We start from the raw sequence: 15803 nt of genomic DNA, 5'->3' as shown, positions 1-15803 counted from the left end.
GCATCACGAGCCCGAAAAAGGACACCCGTTAACAAAGGATTAACCCTTAAGACCTATAGCCTGTTACATATTCATACAGCTCATACATGATGCATAAATTCCATTCAAACATATTTTCTGTCTGGTCAGCGTCAGCTTCTTCCTTCTAATCCTAACAGCGCCTCTAAGGCGGGAAGAAGTTCGTTTCTTCTGATAAAAAGGCAATAAATTCCCTTTCTCTGAAAGATTTAGGTGTCTTGTGGCTGCTATCTCGCTGCAAGCCCTTCTTGTTAAACAAAGCATCTTACACAGCATAGTTTCTATTTTAACAAATTTTATAGCCTAAAACTATATTTAACACAGTACTTAAGATAATTAATACAGCATTACTTTCCAGCACAACACATATAATATTCATTTTAATATTTGTGAAAAGCCCATCATAAAATACATGCATTTTTCACAAGTGCCGAAGGCGGTCTGAGCCGCTCCCACGAGAAGTGTCCCGTCCTGGGCTCCTCAGTACCAGAGAGCCATGCAGCTCCTGGAGCGGGTCCGGGAGCGGGCAGCGAAGGTGATTGAGGGACTCTAAAGAGGAGGAAAGGCTGAGGGAGTTGGGCCTATTCGGCCTTGAGGAGAGACGGCGGAGAGGGGCCCTCATCAATATCACAAGTACCTGAAGAGGGGCTGCCAAGAAGATGGATCCAGGCTCTTCTCGGTGGTGCCAAGCAATGGGACAAGAGGCAATGGGCAGAAGCTGATGCACAGAAGTTCCATGAACATGAGGAGGAAATTTTTACTGTGCAGAAGCATTGGAACAGGTTGTCCAGAGAGGTTGTGGAGTTTCCCTCGCTAGATGTGAAAAATGCCAATCACTTGATTTTAAATTTTTAAAAGTTTTATAGTAATAAAATGGTTATAAAAATAGTAATACAATTAGAGTAATAAAAATTTGAACAACTGAGATTGAGGACAGCACGAGACAATAGGAACAAAGAGTTACCGACAGTCAGGCTACCACTTTCTGGGCAAAATGAGACTGAAAAAGGACACACGTTAACAGAGGATTAACCTTTAAAAATCCTTAAATATGCCTGTTGCATATTCATACACTTTATACATGGTGCATAAATTCCATTCAAACAAATGATTCTGTCTGGTCAGTGTCAACTTCTTCCTCTGAATCCTGACGGCCTCTTCAGGGCTGAGCAAGACAGGAAGAAGTTTGTTTCTTCTAATAATGAGGCAATAAGTTATTTTTCTCTGAAAGATTTAGGTGTCCTGTGGCTGCTATCTCAGTGCAAGTTCCTTCTTTAAAAAAAGTATCTTACATAGCATGTTTCTATTTTAACATTATGTTATAACTTAAAACTGTGTTTAACACACTACTTAAGAAAATACAGCAAAACTTTCTAACACATACTAATTTTAATATTTGCGAAAAGCCAATCATAAAACACGGATGTTCACACTAGAGACATTCCAGACGTGTCTGGATACAACCCTGTGTTCTGGGATGACCCTGCTTGAGCAGGGAGGTTGGACCAGATGATCCACTATGGCCTCTTCCAACCTTGCCTGGTTGATTCTCTAATTCTGTGAAGTTTCAGCTAATGTGGCTGATTCAAACTTTCTAGGACTTTGTACTTAAGAGTTTTGGAGCAATCCTTGTTATAAATTAAATCTTCATGTTTTCTTCCCAGTTATTAATTGAATCTATCATAAAAATAATTTAATATGTAATACTGGAATTTTGTTCATGTGTGTGTCTATGCCTAGTTAAAATCCTTACCTGTAGGCAGAGGAAGCTTATGTTCCTGTCTCCACTTATTTCCGTGGAGCATTCAGCTGAAGATGAAGAGGAGTTGTTTTTGGTATGTTTTTACAATCAGCCCCAGTCATCTCATGCAAAACTTTCATTGTAGGTAGGAGGGAAATGTGAGAAGACCTATTGCACAGAAGAAAAAAGGGCTGCAAATAAAAACAACAGTAAGATTGCAAAGCAAACACCTCAGGATCCCAACTAAAATTTGCCCTGCTGCACTCTTAGTCAGTGTGCCTGCATGCCTGGTAGCAAACAACTTGAGAAATGTCCTTTAATTGATGGATTATTACTATGTATGTAAGCATATTTGGACAAAGCTGTGGGACAACCCTTCTCCCTGTTCTCCCTGTCACCTCACAATAGAAAATACGTATCCAACAGGTCAATAGATTCCTGCTGGGACAGCCTCAATTCCACCCACATCATGCTTCCTGCAGGCCTTCAGGTGTGCCTTGCCTGCACAGATGGGTGGCCACCAGGATATAAGTCAAATTCAGGCTGCTTGAATATGGCCAGGAGGGTCCTTCCCCACCTAGAAATCATCCTACACATCCATTTCATTGCTCCAGGTGTCTCCTTACTGTGTTATTTTGCAGGTATCCCTCTTGCTCCTGTCCAGGCTGCTGCAGGCATGGTTGGGTCCCCAAGCTCTTATACAGAACACCTGAGACAATACCATCTGCACACCCATGCACTCAGGTCACTCTGCTAATTACATTCTTTCCTGCCCTGGACAAGGTAAAATTGGGCACACAGACATCCCTGAGCAACCATTCCCTTCACCTGTGTTGTTGGGAATGAACAGTCCTACACTGTACTCACACCTCACACCTACACCCTCATGAATGAAACTGGAGTTTTGTAGCTACATCTGTCGTTCTAAAGAGGTTGAGGAAAATGTTTAATGCTGGACCACTGATTCTCTGTAATGCCAAATTACCAGCAAGCTTTTTGGCATATTTGTGGCCAAGAGCAACCAGCATCTCCACAGCAACATCTGGGCACCAGAAGAGCACCAGCACACACCAGGGTTTGCTTCCAGTAAGTACAGTAACAAGACCACCTCTGTGGAAGGGAGAAATGATGAGGAGGACTCCATCTTATCAGAAGGCTAATTAATTACTTTAATGTACTATATTATTCTACATTATATTTACATTTTATTACTTTACATCTAAACTGAATCTGCCAAGCAGATCTAAACTCAACTGCACAGCACCTCATGACTGTCTGCCAACAATCCCAACCCACACACCTGGATTCAATTGTTCAACGAATCAAAACGCTCACACCAGAATCCCATTACCAATTCCCTTCAGGTAAACAATCTTCCACAAAGCATTCCATTTGTGAACAACACAGGAGCAGTAAATGAGATTGTTTTTTCTTTCTCTGAGGTTCAGAGAATGTGAAACCCAGAATTATTCTTGGGAAGAATTGTACCTTGCTTTTCTCTGTGAAGAGAAATGTGGCAACAAGTAAGAAGTTCAATTTGGGTTCTTCCTGCCATGCAGCCTTCCAGCACCATCCCAACAGGCTCTACAGCCTCAGAGCCCTCATTGTCCTCCTGGCAGGCCCAAAGCACATAACACATCTTCCAGTTTCATACCATGCAGACAACAGTTTCATGAACCACAACAGTTTTTGTGTTATATCAGAGATTTTTAAATAAAGGAGGCGTAAAAATGACAACAAAGTATTACGGCCACAGTGCAGTAATTGCAGTACGGAGCCTGGAGGAGACCCTCAGCACAGACACCGCGTAGGGTACATGTGCTCAGTTTAGACACTTGGTCTGAGGGCCAGAACTCATTCCCTGGCCCTGCTCTGTTGTGTGGAGGAGGCAAGGCCTGTATGGTTTACACGCAGGGCTGGTAAGGAGGAACCAGCACATTTTTACCCTGAGTGCATTCAAGTGAGGCAGGGCCTCCCATACCCCCGATATGGCAGATGAAATCACCAGGTGAAAAGCAGCAGCTGCAAAATTTCACTGTCTGTCATAACCCAAAAATGAATGAGCAGTTGCATTAGGAAGTGTTTGTACCCAGGCAGATGATGTTTCTGAAATACTGAAGGAAGAGCTGAGGTAACAGAAGTCAGACGAGAGAGACCAGCAGAGAGAGTGGGCCATTTGTGCTCCCTCCCACAGAGCCAGCCAGTTTCTGACCAACATCAATATGTCAATGCTGCTTCTCAAAAGTCACAAGCCCACTTTGGGCCTGCCCCCTGCAGGCATGTAACTGTGGGCAATTCTGCATTGGTATTGACAGCTGGGGCACTCAGAGCAGCACAGGGAGCAGCCCCAGCCCTGCCACCCACCCCCTGGGGCAGTGTCATATTGGACATCTCTGCAATGGAAAGGTTAAAGGAAACCTAGTTGAAAAGAGATGAGAAAGGGCTGACTTTATGTTTAGACAGTGCCTGGGGCTGCAGTGGGACGGGTTTTGGGGAGGGAGTGCAGAAACAGTGATTGAAACTGTGTGTCTGCTTCCTTTGTTGGCAGAACAGTGTGGAGCTACTGGCTTGGTGGCGGAATTTCACCTCTGTCTGGCTTTGCCTTGTCTGGCTGGGAGACCCCCCCTCCTCCAAATTTGGAGCATCTGTGCATGGAATATGATGAAGATGATGATATTTTCTTTGCAAAATGGATGAGCAGCTTCTGGGGCCACAACTTGATCGATGAGGAGAAGGAAGGCAGAGGCCACAAGAAACGTCAGCCACAACTCTGGAGTGAGAGGAGAGCATCCCTGCCGGTAAGAGCTGTGTGCAGCTTTCTCTGTGTGTGCACTGGTGTATGTATAAATGTGAGTTCCATCCCCTGAGGCACAGCTCCAGGGATGTATGAGGAGTATGGGACACCTTGCCAAGTAAATTCAGCTCCTGCTGGTAGCTGCTAGTTGCTTTTTAAGTGTAGCTGTCTGACAGGGTCAAGCTCTGGGATCTTGGCATACAGAAAACTGGCAAACTCCAAGAAAAGTGATGATAGGGCCAGAAATGTAAGGAGAAATGTGTAATAGCTGCCTAACTATGTGCTACAGTGTTGTTCTGGCTGCTCAGCACAACCTGGTAGACATCAAAACATTTTGCACCTGCATACATAAAGACTGCCTCTAACAAGGCTGTTCTCATGCAAAAAACTGTGTAAATCCATATGTATTAAAAGGGTTTTGACGTAATTATGCAACTATATTGTCTCCAGGAAGTTTCACCCTTTAGACTTACCTGAGACTTACCTTATGTTTTCAGGTAAATGTAACTTCTGTTTTAAGCTAGAGGACGCAGTCCCTCCTGTTTTAAAACATCTGACTCTGAAAACAATTATACAACACATTACAAAGCTTACTAAACTGTGAAGTAAGATTTTAGGGTAGAAGTACAATCTGAAACCCAAACAGTTGGGAAAGGAGCAGGTTCATGTGCAGAAGGCCACACACAACTGTCTAAGTGATTATCAAAATTGGGTTAAACTGAAAACTGTTCATAGTCTTCTCTTTATTCAAAGATTGTTTCCTTCATTTCAGCTTTTAAAAGAACATTTAGGTGGCCCAGACTAACCTGTCTCCTTTTTTTTCCAACTACATCAGTTGTCTTAACAAAGATACCATGTTTCCTTACAAACCATTTTTTACCTATATCCTTAGATCATTATGGCTACAATGAAGCAAATGCTAATATATTTGGGAGGAGCAGATAATCTTTCCCAAACTTTTTTTTTTTGTGCCATTCTATGTTTCCACCTTGCAAGTTCTTCTCTGCAGCTGTCAAGTTCTAAGCTGTGGGATTTTTCATTTCCAAAAAAAAAATTGGCTAAGAAAACCAACGAGTCCAAAACCACTTCCTCCCTCTTTGAATTCATGGGCAGGCTGGAGAGATAACCTTCATTCATAACTTCTGGTCTGAGCAGCCACATTTGTTATTTACTCTTATATCTCACCTCAGCCACAGATTGCAAGACAGACTGAGCTAGAGCTTTGCTGCTGTATTCCATCAAAATGCTGATTACTTAACATTTATTAATGGGAGGGGAAGGAGATTAATTAATTTTACTGTATTTTACTTTTTTCACTCAGAGATCCATACATATGTGATTTCTCTAGCCTCAAGAGAAACTGGAGTGTAAGAATGCACTTTAAATCTCTTTCCATTCAGCAAGGTGCTGAACACATCTTGTATATTTGTGTCTGTATTAGCATGTCCTTGTATTCTGTTTGTTCAAAAGCTATTTAAAGAGTTAGCTAATAGCTATTCACACACTTTGCTATACTTGCATTCCTGAATCCATACCTTGAATTTAGATTAAGTTAGCTGACAGAAAGACTATGACTTTTTGATGTTACTGTTTAACAAGCTAAAGATATTGTGTATACTTAATTACATCTGACCTTTACATTAATGCTTCACACAAATTTGTCTTGCTCCACTGGTTTCATATAGAGGCTGTAACTTTTAACTGCTTTATTTCTCAGTGCCAGATGTTGACTGGAGGAATGAGACAGGAGTATTTGTCTGGGGATTTTATAATTTGCAGATACATTTTGAAATGAACTCTTGATTTGGAAGCTGAGTAGTTGGTAGTAAAGAGCGGTAGTACATTTTGTCTAACCAAAGCCAGAAGTTAAACAAATGGGCACTACTGATGCCTTGTAAATACCTCCAGAAAGAGCATCTCCTTGTTGAGAACAGTAACTTGAGAGCTATTGCATCTGGATGTGTGGGTTTTGCACAGTTACTCCAAATTATAACTACTGTAAGATTCATTATTGCAAATTATAACTGTTGTAAGATTCAAAACACTGGCACTATTATTTAAATATTGTATTCATTTTATCAGAACAGTGCTAATTATCAGGAGGAATAATAACTGAGCTTAGAGTGCATCTCTTCTGAAAGCTAAAACCTCCACAGAGGGTCACAGTGTAGTCTTTCTTCTGTCTCAACATTGAAAATTGAGATAACCCCACTGTCTAAAATCAAGTCAGCAAGTTCTGGCACAGCTTTGGGAAAAGCTCCTTGTGCAGGTGCAAGGGTACTGCCAAAAGAGCCCTGCCAGCCCACTTGGTCTCATATCCAAGGCTTTATTCAGGGCACCAGCAGCAGAGCAGTCCTGCCCATGGGAACTGCTTCAGCACCCCCAGCCTTTGATGCTGCATTGTAAAGTGCTCTCAGGGAGCACAAAAGGTGGTTCTGCTGGAAAACCACTTTCAGCTCCAAAGTGCTGTATTGGTCTTTGTAGTTTTTCCTGTGTTATAGTGAGACATCCAAGCCACTGCTTCCACCTTAAAGACAAAAACTCCTGTGGTATCCTATCATGGTACAGCCCCCATCCTGAGTATGGATAAAGCTTTGAAGAATAACTCCCAAACTAACAACAGTTTTCATTTTTTTCCCTCTCCCAGTATATTTGTATACCTCACAAACACCACTGAAATGAGCTTTGCAAAATGCTTTTGCTATTGTCATTCACACTTTGCAGAGGGGAACACAAAATTATATTCATCCTACATGGGGTCACTTGCAAGTCAAGCTAAAACACGTAACTGCAATCTGTCAGGCTAAAACAACATGTAATTCCACTGTCCTGGAAAGCTCAGAGCTCTGTGTGTTGCTGTGGGCCAACACTAAATGCAAAAGCTGCCTGGGGATAATTAAGTCAGCTGTTTCCATCTCCTTTATTTAACTTGTTCCTCTGGCAAACTTTAGACAAATGAACTGTGATACCTTTTTTGAAGCCTCCAGCTATGACTTTCCTTGTCACATTCCAGTTACCCTACATCATTTAGGTTTAGAACATATCTTACCTCCCAGACATTATGTTGTAAGGAAAAGATTAGAGACAAAGGAGAACTGATAAGAAGTTTACAGCCTTATACATGGATCCACCTTCAGACAGACATTGTTGCTCACTGGAGAAAATTGCTAGGAGTGGCAGCAGAACAAATGACTGCTGTTGAAGTTACTGACATTTAATTTAAACTAAACGTTAAACTGAACATCTACCACAATGTTGTTATTATAGACCAATTGAAGGCCAGACCAAAATATTGTAAAGAAATATATGCTTGTCTGTAAGCTTCTCGGAAGGGAATGAAGCCATGGGAGAGCATCTGAATGTCAGATGTTCCAAAATATCCCTAAAATACTCGGGTCATTGTGTGAACTCCAGCAAACAATGAACACTTGTGCTGACACACTGAAGAATAATGTTCTTACTGACAGCTGTGCAAGCTCTCAGATCAAGCCCAAAAGATGTAAACAATTAACTTGTCTACAACAGAAACTGAGAAAGAGATAAGACAAGTTATACTGACAACAGTTTTTGTTGTGTGAAGTATTTTTGTTTGTGTACCTTTTGTGTGTTTGAGATTGGCAATTAGCAGAAGATTAGCTCTTTTGTAGATAGATACACTGAACATGGGTTGCCTTTGCCCAACATAGAAAAAAGGAGTACTAGTGGGAATAACAAACAATCCCTGAGATCCCTTGGTGCTTCTGGCTTTCCCATTACTGGCAAAAAATCCTCATTTTGATAGTGAAGAATTTAATGTATCATGAACAGGCACTGTGAGAGAAAGCACAGTCACAGCAATATGATTGCATAGACCTGTTGGTGTATCTCTACCCTTGGCCCACTGAGGCAGATGGGCATTTCAGAGGAAAGCTTGTCCCTTTTCTGGACCATTGCTGCCATACCAGTAGGTAAACTGCAGTCTTTTTGCTAAGGGCTTAACTGTAATTCTATCTGTGAAAGGAAACTAAAAAGTAATGTCTTACTAAAAGAAAACATTTACAGTCTTTGCAAAACAAGATTGATAGAACACAATCCCCCATTTCAGCTGTCCTCCTGTGTTTGGTTTGGGCTTTTTTTTCCCAAACCCTCTAGGAACAGATACCAGTGATTTTTACCATGAGACAACTTTTATTTCCAGGAAAGAATATATGTTGATGCCATTAAAATGTCAGAGAAGACATTTAGCTTGTTGAGCCTGGCATGGCATGTGTGCTCCTGTCCCTCGAGCACAATGTGATTGTTTGATGCTTTCTAAAGTAACAATACGATATGACCTTACAGAATTTGCAGCTGTATTGACTGGTTTGAAACCAAAGTAAAAATACTACAGCAGAAATCATTAACACTACTCTCAGAGGCAGTCCATAATACTGGACATAGTAAGCTTATGCCTGGAAAACAAAATGGAACCAGTACCATGTATTTTCAAATATTAGGTACTTCTGTCAGGTGCAAGATTTATTATTTTTAGCATCTCTCATCAAGCCTGTGTAACGTGATGCAGCCACAGCCATATGAATGCACAGCCTCTCTATCCAGAGAAAGGCTGCATTGGTCCTTGTTGTGCCAGTACATTTATAGGAGCAGGGATATGTCCTGCACACAACTTCAGAGTGAATGAAGTTGTCTGCAGGACATATTTCAGGTCCTTTGCAGTCCAAAGTTTGTAGATTCATGTGAGCACTACACCCAGTTGCTTTAGTTTTCCCCTGTTTGTTAAAACAACAAAACAACCAATACACACACCACAAACCCTGCACTGAGTGTAAGGATTTTCTTAGAAAGCATTGCAGAACTGGTGGGATAAACCTTCCTTTGTTATAAACAATCACAGCTCCCATAAAGCCAGCAGAACTTCTCAGGGTTACTTTGTAGCTGAAGGCTTTGCACCAGTCTTATACAAAACAGAGTCCCAGAATCAAATAGGTTGGAAAAGACCCCTGAGATCATTGACTGTAAACTTTGACCAATTCACCACCATTCAGCTAGACCATGGCACTGAGTGCTATGTCCTGTCCTTCCTTAAACACCCCCAGGGACTCCACCATCTCCCTGGGCAGTCCATTCAAATATCTCATCATCCTTTCTGTGGAGAAATTCCTCATAATGTCCAAAACATATATGCATTCAAAAATGTATGCCAGCAGCTGGGTGCCTGGGGTGCTTTAATCTGACACCTGCAGGGGTGTAATTTTCAGTACCTCCCATCTCTCACAATTTTCACCATCTGCATCTTACCTGTGTTCATCTTCATCTTGAAAATCATCAACAGGGTTTAGGATATCCCCAGCTATGGGGTGTCCTCTCACATCTCTCTTCTACAGGTCTGTCCCTTTCTACAATCACCAATTTATGACTGCACAGGCCACAGTAGTTCTGTATCAGTTTTATCTCCTTTGCAGGCATCCAATTAAACACAGCTGATGCAGATCAATAGCTTTTATCTGCATGCCAGGCCTTGGAAAATTGAATCACACAGAAACCTAACAACTATCTACTCATTCTGACTTCAGTCCTGCAAATATAAGTGTAGAAGTCTGTTTCCTACTACTTCTTTTTTTGGGATGTGTCCCTTAGTACCCTGAAAGTGCCTCTTCATTAGTTCAAGACAAATGTACCCAAAAAACCAGTAGAAAACTCAAAGTTGGGCAGTAAAGCAGCTTGTCTGCATGTAGACCATGCTGAAAACTTGACAGAACCAGGTGAGAAATGCTTGCTGCCACACTCTAAACTCAAACAGCTGATAAGACCTGGAGCACTCGTGGGTCAGACCTCTTACCTGACTCATCTGGCCACAAAAGGCTGGGTATTGCTTTTTGAGAGTCCTGCCTAGAAACTGCAACCAGGTGCAAGGCCTGAGTTTTTGAGGCTATGAGGAGTCTGAGTTCCTTTTTGTATCAGTGAACACTAAGAGGATCCAGCACACTTTATATTTGAAATGTTCATTGTGTGCCAAAACTTATATCCTCAAACCCAGGAATAATAGGAAATTCTACCCTTGCTGCCTCCAGAAAGCAAGCTCTTGGTAATGTGATTCTCCTACACTTAAAAATAAGGATACAGAATTCTGGGGAGGATCCTTCACTTTGCACCACTGTTTGGGAGAGTGTCTGTGGCAGAAAAAAATCTGCCTTGTGTGTTCTGCTTTGCTATTCAATAATCAACAAAGACCTTTTGTTTTTCAGGCCAAGCTTTCCTCCCTCCATACAACACGACTTCATGCTTCTGCCAAGGGCTCATCTTCAGGCCACCTCAGGGGCTCCAAGGAATTTCAAGAAGACCAAGATGTCAAATGTCACTGCCACAGGAAGGCAAGCAGAACACCTTCAGCAGACAGCTCATGTCCAGAGACGAGATCAAACTCCATTCAGGAATTTGCAGAGTCCTTTGAAAAGCAATTGCATCTCAAAAGCAAACGCTCCGTTTCTTTGGTAAGTAATAAGATCACTGCAGAAGAAAAAAAGCCCAACCAACCAAGTCAGCTTCATCCTTTGTGTAATTGCTGTGACTTTGCTGGGGGAAGTGCAGAAATAAACTCCAATTGGAATTTCTCATATTATATGGTCTCAAATGACTACAAGTAGCACAAACCAGGTTAAAGTTGTATTATTAGTGTGAGGATTCTTGATGTGGTGTTACTGTCCAGGCTTATTCAGGAATGTTTATCCTCAAAATGAAACACCACACTGGCTCATGAGGGATTGTTTTCAGAGGTTTCTATGGCTGTGGCCACAAAACATGACAATACAAACCCAGGTTTGCTTCACTTCTGCTGCAAGACCCAGCTCACTTTTTCACAGCTGCTGACCTGACTTAACCTATGTGGAGTTGTCTATAACACTGCCAGACACTGCAGTGTTTGAGAGGCTTCTCATTTACCCTCAGGACCCCATCCATCTGCTTTCTGCATTGTCACCACACAGCTGCAGCAGCAGCTATTGCTGTAAGTAGAACATATTTTAACTGCAAGGGCATGCAGGGGCTTCTCTGCCCATTTCATCCTTCTCCCCATCATTCTGTCCAGAGCCGTGAGCATTTTGTCTGGTGTGTGTTGATGAAATAGCCAATTGCCAATTTTTATCTAGACTTTAATATATTTTTATTATGATGCATAGTATCTGCTGTTTCCTGCAATGGAAGAAAGGGTAATAAATCCCAACTCACTTTTAAGTATCAGGAAAACCCCATCAAATTGTCACTCCATTCAAAGAGCTGTGCTTGAATAACTCTGACATTAGCATCAAATAGCCACAGAAGGAAATATCCTTTTTTTGTTCCAGGTTCTTGACACTGACAATTTGTATGGAATAGTAGTTTTCAACTCTCTTTGCACAGCAAAAGAAGGGGAAAAATTTCTTTTCAATAGGCAGCATAATTACATGATCAGTCCCATAATTATAGTCCTTGCATGACCAATTGTCTAAGAATATGCAGAATTATGATGATGACAGCACTGTTACACCATGGTCAAAATTTCAAGGGCATTCCCTAATCTTCTTTTTCCTCTTCAGGAACTACTCAATTGCTTTCATTTGGAAATTTACATTGCCTCATGTGCCAGCATTCGCCAGTGGTTGTCTGGTATATCATTTATAATTTCTCAAAAATGCCTGTGGCTAGAAAGTCTATGAGTAGTAGTGTAGTAGTGAGTAGTAGTGTAGTTGATGTATGATTAGGTATAGTGAGCACAATGCATTAATTATGGCTGCAGTTCCAGCTAAAAGCAGGGATTCCAGTGCCCCTCTGTAATCAGCAGTGGGATGTGTTGAGCTGTATTTTAATGTTTTCCAAGAAGACCAAGTTGTTGCCATTCCCTCAGTCACAATTGTAGTTTGGAGATGTGAAGGACTTGTGAATCTCAAAGAACTGAGCAATAGGTCAGAGATCTAAAAGGAAATTTGGGCTTAAACCTGTGTCTTCAAATGGAGCATTTTTTTTTGCATTCAGAGCTGTGTGGGTGCAATTCAAACCACCATGATCAGACAGGTGAACACTTTGGGAAAGGTAATTCATCTCCTTCCCTGCATATTGCTTTTCTCATATAAATGTGTCTTTGAGAACCCTTCAGACCTTGTTTTCAGTGAGGTCTTTGCAGCCAGCACTGAGAAGTCATCAGGGATGTGAAGATGGATCACATGAAAGAGCAGAAACATGGAGTCTGGGCTGAAATCTCAGAGCCCCTCTCTTTCTCCCTCCTGTCTGCTCTCCTCTTCAAGTGCACTGAGCCTGTGGCCCTTCTATCATATACAGAGTAAAATCAAAGCATGTGTGTTGCTTCTTGCTGAGCTTTAGGGTGACTGGCTTGGGCCTTGAATTTGAGCCCATCACGGTAAAGCTGATCTTGGTGAGGAAGTTACTGGAACATTTTGTTACTCAGTGAAATGAAATAATGAGCTTTTTTGTTGTTGTTGTTCTTGTAGGAATCTCTTTTAATTCCCTGCTATTTTTTCCCTGTCTTTTAGCAACCTGAAGGTGCAAAAGAGAGACGAGAAAGAGAAAAATTGCATTTGAGAAAAAGCAAGTCTCATAAGAAAATGGGAGAGAAATCAGAGGCAAGGAGAGAGCGGGACGAAGCTGAAAGTTCAGAAGTACCTGCAAAACACAGTGAACAGTTTCCATCACAAGCAAGCATTCAGAAAGGTTATGTATCCACAGGCAGCTAGAATGCATTGAGAAAATCCATCTTAACACTCCCCCTGAAGAGCAGAGGGAGCATTTGTGTTCTGTTTTGACTAGAAGCAGCCTGTTAGGTAGAATAACCCCTAAGCTGTAAAATAAAAGTAAAATCAACTGCATTGCTGGCACCATGTTACTACCGTCCTTTTGTCACTAGAAATATGACCTTTGTCATAGGACTGTATCAGTAGCAAGATCCAAGTTAGAGATTAACCACCATAAGAGGATTTCAGGCATATTTAGCATTGCAGCAGGACAGTGGTGGATGCATTCCTTTAAGAGGAGGCCACCACCTATGTGTTACAGAGCCATGCAAAGCCTTATGTTCCTTTTTTAATTGAAAACAAGCTTTTTGGTAGGTTTGGGAAGAAAAAAGTACATATAAACAGCCAACTGCTTCCTGACATTCACTTAGAATTGTCTTGAAAACAGGTATCTTTTTGCTCTGACAGTCTTTCAGCTCCAAATGTATGTAATTAAGAGAAGCCCATGTTCTCTTCTACACCTCCCTGATGTTTCACTTCTCATTGCTTTTCCTGTCACTCTGCAGTGTGACTCATTTCACTGGCATCTCCCAGCCCTCTCCCATGTCCTCAGTCCCATTTCCCCACTCACACAATTAGTTCTTTCTCTCAGCTTTACCCACAGAATTCACAGAATGACTAGGTTGGAAGAGATCTTAAAGATCAAGTCCAACCCATGCCCTAACACCTCAACTAAACCATGGCACTGAATGCCATATGCAGTCTTTTTTAAACATCACCTCATTACCTTGCTTCTTTTGTGACCTTTCCTCTCTCCCTTTACTAATTTACTGCCTTGTAGCTGCCAACCTCTTCTGCTACAACTCTACTTTTGCTTCATTAACATCTGAATTTTCTAGTAAAACCAGAGATGTTCTGGTTCTCCATATTTCCATAGAATATCTTCAAGGAGCTGATGGGGCATTGCAACACTTTTTCCTTTTCCAGAATTTGGGCCAAACTGGCTGTCTATGGTGAGCAGGACCTGGGAAAAGGCTGATCCTCTGGTTGAGGATCTCCTGAACATGGGTGTAAATCTCATCTCCACATGCTCACAAACACATACACTCTCCCACAATCCCCCTGTGCTCCCCTCTCTTCAAAGTGCCAGTGTTCTCTGCAGATACAACCCTTCCCTCTTTGGGAATAATCTTCCCAGGCCTAGTATGGAGAAAGCCTGATTTGGACAATACAGGGAGAAAAGAGTGAAGAGTAATGAAGTCATGAGCAAAAGTCAAGGTCTGATGGATATTCTTCCTGTGATTTTTCTGTAATTAACAAAAATCTTACTAATTTACCTTAGAGCCTTACTTTTGAATATTCAGCCCTTTAAAAGCTTAGGGCATCCTTAAAACTTTGTAACACTTATAGACATTAAGGGATTGAGTTGTTTGGGGTGTTTTTGTTTAGAGCTTTGGGGGATATATGAGAAAACAATTGAATCCTTACTGATGCTTGTAAATTGCTTCTTGCCTGGTAACATGTATTATAAACTAATAAATCTAATAATGGAAAAATGTTGTTCCTATGCATTGTTCCTGTCTTTCCCAATCCAGATTGAATTTTTGCAAAGTTCTTCTGTCAGCCAAAACTTAAATACTTTTCCTTTACAACCCTAATCTGAAGACTGCATTACAGAAGGTCTGGATAGAAATGACCATGCCAGCAGTGTCTGAGCTCCTCAGACAAAACCTCTCAGGTACATCTTTTCAGGTAGCAGCTTGTCCTCCCATCTTGGGAGAGCTGAATGCCATGGCTGCATCAGCTTTGCCTGCATTTCAGGCCATCAGCTGCCTTCTCCTGTTTTACAACAGGTTAACTCAACAGGCCCCAGCAGAATTTGCTTGTGTTCATCAAACCAATGTGCTGGTTGTACACTACACCTGATGGAAAGAAAACACCAAACAGAGCTAAAATGGGAGAGCCTTGTGTGGCTGCCTCTGGCTTGCTGGTTACCATCTCCCTGAAAGCACAGAGAAACCTCACTGCCACCAGGGCAGCTCTGCCCGCAAACAGCTCCCCTGTATTCCACCAAATCCCATCTCTCTGATGGGAGAGTCTGGAAGTGTTTATGTGCTCTTGAACTGGCCCATCAGCTCCATGGTGTGACTCTGGAAACTAATAAATCTAATAATTTTTCACACAAGCTTTCACACAATGCCCTCTATTGACTCAGAAGTGTTCTCCTCCCTTGCTCTGTAGCCCGGCTGATCAGACCAGCAGCCCTTTCCAGCTCTGTCCCTTCCAGTCTGAGCAATAATATTACTTGGGTAGACTGAATCTTGCTTGATAGAATGAAATCGTTCTCCACAGAAATTAACAAGTATTCCATAAGAAATTGGGCATTTGGGAAGGCTGGTAACCATCCAAAGAGGAATCTGATTGCAATGGCACATCTGATATTTCTGTCAGAAAGACTCCAGAGGGTTTCCATTCTCACAGCAGGTCACTAGTTCTGTGGCAAATGACATAAGAAATAGTCACTGCCTTGATTCCACCCTGAATTCCCAGA

At 41.8% G+C, this 15803-nt stretch overlaps 1 protein-coding gene and 1 long non-coding RNA gene across 4 annotated transcripts; one reads left to right on the top strand and one right to left on the bottom strand.

Annotated features, from left to right (window-relative positions):
- Nucleotides 1–491: 491 nt before the first annotated feature.
- Nucleotides 492–9924, bottom strand: LOC135442965 (uncharacterized). 2 transcript variants are annotated; one of them, XR_010438743.1, is made up of 5 exons: nt 9831–9924; nt 5038–5112; nt 1772–1927; nt 656–831; nt 492–567 (listed from the first exon to the last, which is right to left on the bottom strand). It is a non-coding gene; the product is annotated as an uncharacterized LOC135442965 (long non-coding RNA). The 2 variants fall into 2 exon arrangements; XR_010438742.1 differs by having other exon boundaries at nt 522–831.
- LNP1 (leukemia NUP98 fusion partner 1) lies at nt 4402–14750 on the top strand. Of its 2 annotated transcripts, XM_064703225.1 has the most exons (3): nt 4402–4557; nt 10778–11023; nt 13055–14750. In XM_064703225.1, the coding sequence occupies exons 1-3, from the start codon at nt 4411–4413 to the stop codon at nt 13253–13255; spliced, it is 594 nt and encodes a 197-aa protein (XP_064559295.1). In that variant the 5' UTR covers nt 4402–4410; the 3' UTR covers nt 13256–14750. The 2 variants fall into 2 exon arrangements, 1 of the variants encoding a protein (XP_064559295.1); XR_010438741.1 differs by lacking the exons at nt 4402–4557; nt 13055–14750 and adding an exon at nt 10391–10617 and having other exon boundaries at nt 10778–10916.
- The last annotated feature ends 1053 nt before the right edge of the window (nt 14751–15803 follow it).

This window comes from Zonotrichia leucophrys, chromosome 1, assembly GCF_028769735.1.
Source record: "Zonotrichia leucophrys gambelii isolate GWCS_2022_RI chromosome 1, RI_Zleu_2.0, whole genome shotgun sequence".
Taxonomy (NCBI): domain Eukaryota; kingdom Metazoa; phylum Chordata; class Aves; order Passeriformes; family Passerellidae; genus Zonotrichia; species Zonotrichia leucophrys.
This window is presented reverse-complemented; position numbering and strand designations above follow the sequence as displayed.